The sequence below is a fragment of the Pteropus vampyrus genome, unplaced genomic scaffold (genome assembly GCF_000151845.1).
Source record: "Pteropus vampyrus isolate Shadow unplaced genomic scaffold, Pvam_2.0 Scaffold752, whole genome shotgun sequence".
NCBI lineage: Eukaryota > Metazoa > Chordata > Mammalia > Chiroptera > Pteropodidae > Pteropus > Pteropus vampyrus.
In genome coordinates, this window is record NW_011889533.1 from 110,566 (window position 1) to 115,496 (window position 4,931).

Consider the following 4,931-nt stretch of genomic DNA (forward strand, 5'->3'; position numbering starts at 1 on the left):
TTTTTTTTTTTTTTTCAAAAAGAGGAAGATGGCAGCCTAGGTAAGAGAAGGGTTCGCCTCCTTTCAGATCCGCATTGAAATTACAACTAAATTATAAAATGATCAAAGTGGAGAATCACCTGAAGTCCAGATGATCATAACACGTACGTCTGATAATATAAGAAGGAGCCGCAGCGAAGCTGGTAGGAGGGGCAAAGTTGCAAATCGGGCTGGCCCCTCACCCGTGGGTGGTGGAGGAACACCGGGAGGGAAAGCGAGGCTGCAGAGTCTCTCCTGAGGGAAAGAGGGGTCCTAGCCTCACTCGGGGGCTCCTCATGCCAGGGTCCCAGCCCAGGAAAGAGGAGTTCCCCAAAACTCTGACTGTCAAAATCAGAGGAGATTCTGGCCATCTGGGTGAGACAGAAGGAGACTGAAATCCTAGATGCCCTTTTCAATGGCCCACGCACAGGCTCTCTCACCTGCAGACACACACTCGGGGCACCGGTGGTGGGTCAGAGGCTCGTGCAAGATTTGTATGGGGAAAGACTGCATTACCTGGTGCCAGAACAAGGGTGGGACAGGCAGCCGCCATTGTGCCTTAGTCAGGCCCCACTCCGGGGCAATCTACAGACCCTGACGTATTGTTTTGTCAGAGATGTTTTTAATATTTGCAATTACAGTAATTTTTTGTTATTTTTAATGTTTTTACCATTTATTCAGTCTCAACATTTTAAATAATTAAATTTAATCAATAATTTCTCTTTCTGAGAAATGCAAGTATTTTCAAAGATTTTTGACTTCAACCAGTGTCTATAATTTATTTTCTTTTGTATTACAGAATTTTCATTTTTATTATGTTAATACTATAAATTTATACTCTCAATATTTTTTAAATCTACCTCCATGTTCACCATTTTTAAGTGTTGTTTTTTTGTACCATACGTATCTTATTCTGGGGTTATTTCTATATGCCCTCAATGGTATAAAATTATTTTTTAGTCATGACCTATTCACAATAAAGCTCAGTCATTGTTAGAAGGTATCTTTATTTTCTCATCTTTTGGGGAATGATTTTCCTGAGTATATACATAATTCTAAATTGACAGTAATGTTTTCCTAGCTCTTTGAAGGCATCATTCCACTATCTTCTGGTTCCATTGTTGTTATGCTAAGTTATCTGTAAACAGAGTTATGCTATTAAACCGGATCTCTTAAACAAATATAAAAAATAAATGTTTTATAATGGTTTATCGTGTTTGATAATTTTCATGGCTCTGTTCCAGCTATCAGTGTGACACCCCTGAATGTGGAGTTGGGAAATATGTGCAAAATAGGTTTTGTTTCTTTTTAGATAAGTGGTTTCACTTCATTCAGGCTGACTTTTTTTAGTATAGACTTTTCTTTTGATTTGCTTCCCTCCCACTCTTCATTCCACCTGTATTACTTCTCATTGAATTCTTCTCTACCAGCCTGCATAAATTCCATAGTATGTATCTTTCTGTACTTCTATCCAGTCATATAAAATATATGCCTTATATATTTATATGACTTATAGTCATATAAAATATTCATATATATATGTACATATATGAATGTGCAGACATATGTATATATGGGAAAGTACCACTCTTTCATTTATTAAAAATAAAAGGATTGTATTACGTAAATTCTCTGAATTTTCCATTTCTCTCCCAATAATATTTTGGAAAAACAGCACTAAATTAATGTAAAAAAAATCATGTACACATAATTTATTCAATAATCTGTTTATTGATGACCATTAAATAATTTATCCCTAACAAAATGAGGCTGTAAATACCCTTTAAAGTAAAAACAAATAAACAAAACAAAAAAACATGATAAATAGAGGTGTTGATTCTTAATACTCCAACTGGGAATAGGGGCTTTGAGTTTAAAGAGCCTTAAATAAATGGGAATTTTTGTGTACATCTCTCCTCTTTGCCAAGGAAAACAGCTCCATCCTATTTAGCTGCCTGATCTCATAACAACAAAGAGCCCTCTTGTGCCCTATTGTGCTAATTAAGGACCAACTGAGTGAAAGGGTCTGTTGAGCCCTTAACAGCAGGGTAGCGTTCCTTCTACTTAACTCCCCTCCCCTCCCCACACTTTCCCTGGTGATTCTGTCTCTCCTCAGAACTAGAGCTATCAAAAATATCTAAGACACTTGATGAAAATGAATATTCCAGGGACCCTAATGAGTCAAACACTGGGCATGAGGCTCAAGCACTTGCTTTTACTACAAATCCTACAAGTGAATACAGCCTCAACACATAACCCAAGGATTTCTCAGGAGAAAATGATCGAAGAGGTCCATGAGACAGGAAGGGTGAAATAGAACCACTTAGAAAGATCCATTACCTGGATTAGAAATTATTCTGGTGCCAACAAAAATGAACTGATACTCAAAATGTCATATCACTTTTATCGAACACCAAGATTTCACCTTCAATCAGTGCTCTTGTGATCTGACACTTTAAGCTGTCCTTTGTGAGCTGGATTCTTTAAAAGCACCTTCTCTGAACAACATATGTCCCAAACTCCATGAAATCTGCAGAAGTGATCCACATCTGTTTGAAACTGCTCAGAGAGGTCACGACGGATGCACCTATCCATGCAGAGAAACACCTATCAGGAGAAGCTGTGATCTTGATGGGAGTTCCTCTGGAAGCTAGCTGTTCCAGTTCTTTCATAAGTCTTTCCTCAAGCCCAGGGAAGAGAGTGGTGCCCCCAGACAGTACAATTTCTGCAAAGAGATTGTTCTGGATGTCTATGTCACACTTCATAATGCTGTTGGCAACCATCGTTGAGAGTCCCGGGCTATGGATGCCCAGTTTGTCAGGTGCGAAAAGAATCTCAGGCACCTGATACAGCTGATCCCCAATGTAGATGACATTCCCATCTGGCAGTCTGTATTCTCTCAGGACCTCCTCTGGCCTCTTATATAGCGACTTTTTTGGCTCCAAGGCCACATAGCACAGCTTCTCTTTGATGTCATCCACTAAGGTCTTGTTGAGTATGCAAGGGAAGGTACTCCCACCAGCAAGGAGTAGCTGGGTCAAGTGATCTGTGATGTCCCTCCCTGCCACATTGAGCTTGGTGACAGCATGAGGCAGAGAGTAACCCTCGAAGATGGGGACAGTACAAGTGACTCCTTCCCCACTGTCCACCACAAGGCCCGTGACAGAGGCATAGGCATAGAGTGCTACCACTGCATGGTTGGACAAGTAGAAAGCGGGTACATTGAAGGTCTCAAACATTACTTCTGTCATCTTTTCTCGAGTCTCCCTTGGGTTCAAAGAGGGCTCTGTCATGAGAACAGGCCGTTGATAGGATTTTACTCCCAGCTCCCATTCAAAAAGATACTTCCATAGTTTCTCCATGTCATCCCATCCTGTTACCAGTCCACGCTCAATGGGGTAGTGCAAATGCAAGGCCTCATATGTGTACAGGGCTTTTTCCCCCACAAAGTACTTTTTCTGATAGGGTTCTGATAAAGAAATGTTAAATCGAGGATGTCCCACGACAGAACTGATGACATGACGGGGTACAATCTCTCCAGACAGACCTGCTTTGCAGAGTCCCGATCCATTATCAATTATTACAGCTGGAATATCTAATACGTATCGGTTAAACATGTCTGCAGAATGCTCTTCTGAACCTCACCAAAATAGAGAACACTTGGCTATTGTGTGAGACAATAGGTGCCTTTGGAAGTTCTAAAGCCACAGGATTCCAAGGTTCTCAGGTTGTCTCTCAGGTGGATCTAGCAGGCTGTCCCCAATTCCCCAGAACATCCCATCCTCAATCCATGAATCTTGTCCCCTTTAAGGCATCTCAGGGCCTGCTGAGGCCATTTGAGTGATGATTACTCCTATGTAACAATCTAGGCAAGGCAACAATTATCCTCAGAGAGCATCAGAGGGATTTTGAGAGGTGAAGTATCTAAGATACCAGTACTCCTAGCATGGTAAGACATAAAACAGAGGAAGGCAAACTCTACCTATGGACAGCTTTGATAACTCTGAACCTGAAGCAAAGCCCTGGCCTTAGAACTAGGTGAGTAAGCCCAGCTGTGGGGATCCCCCTAAAATGGCTTCTATGTTTAACTGAATTGCTGTTTGTGGGATGACAAAAAAAAAATACCTTTCCCTTTGTTAAGGGGAGAAACTAAGCACCAGACACAGGTTCAGATTGGACTGAGGGTGTCCATAATCCAATTCCAGAGGTGCTCAGGCCACCCTTTCTTTTATCCCCTTTTATATATGTTTTTAGCAGCTTTATTGAAATAAAGTTCACATATAATGCATGCATCCATTTACAGTGTACATTTTCATGATTTTCAGTATGCTCACTGATATGGGCAAACAACCCAAAAGTCGAGTTTAGAACAATTTCTTCACCTCAAAACCAAACAAAAACAAAAAACACCCTGCACCCTTTAACAATCACCCTCCTCGGACCATGCTCCTGAGCCCTAAATCCCATTAATATATTTTCTGTCTCTATAGATTTATCTCATCTGCCTTTTTAATATAAACATAATCATAATATTTGGGCTTTTGTATCTGGCTTCATTCACTTAGTATATTAGCTTTAAGGTTATTCCATTGTTTGGATGTAACACAGTTATTTTCAACTACAGTTGACTTCAATATTATTTTATATTAGTTTCTGGTGTGCTGCATTGTGGTTAGACATTTATATAATTTACGAAGTGATCCCCCCAGTTAGTCTAGTACCCACCCAGCACCATACATGGTTATTACAATATTATTGACTATATCCCCTATGTTATGTTTTATACCTCCATGACTATTTCATAACTACGAATTTGTACTCTTTAATCCCTTCACCGTTTTCATTCAGCCTCCCAACCACCCATCTAGCAAACATCAGTTTGTTCTCTGTATTTATGAGTCTCTTTCTGTTTT

At 40.1% G+C, this 4,931-nt stretch overlaps 1 protein-coding gene across 1 annotated transcript; it reads right to left on the minus strand.

Moving 5' to 3' along the window:
- Positions 1-2,501: 2,501 nt before the first annotated feature.
- LOC105309503 (actin-related protein T1) lies at positions 2,502-3,635 on the minus strand. Its single transcript, XM_011385703.1, has one exon. The coding sequence runs from the start codon at positions 3,633-3,635 to the stop codon at positions 2,502-2,504; it is 1,134 nt and encodes a 377-aa protein (XP_011384005.1).
- Between the last annotated feature and the right edge of the window lie 1,296 nt (positions 3,636-4,931).

Excerpts from the sequence above, each read along its gene's own strand:
- LOC105309503 (XM_011385703.1), bottom strand. The coding sequence starts at position 3,635 with ATGTTTAACCGATACGTATTAGATATTCCAGCTGTAATAATTGATAAT.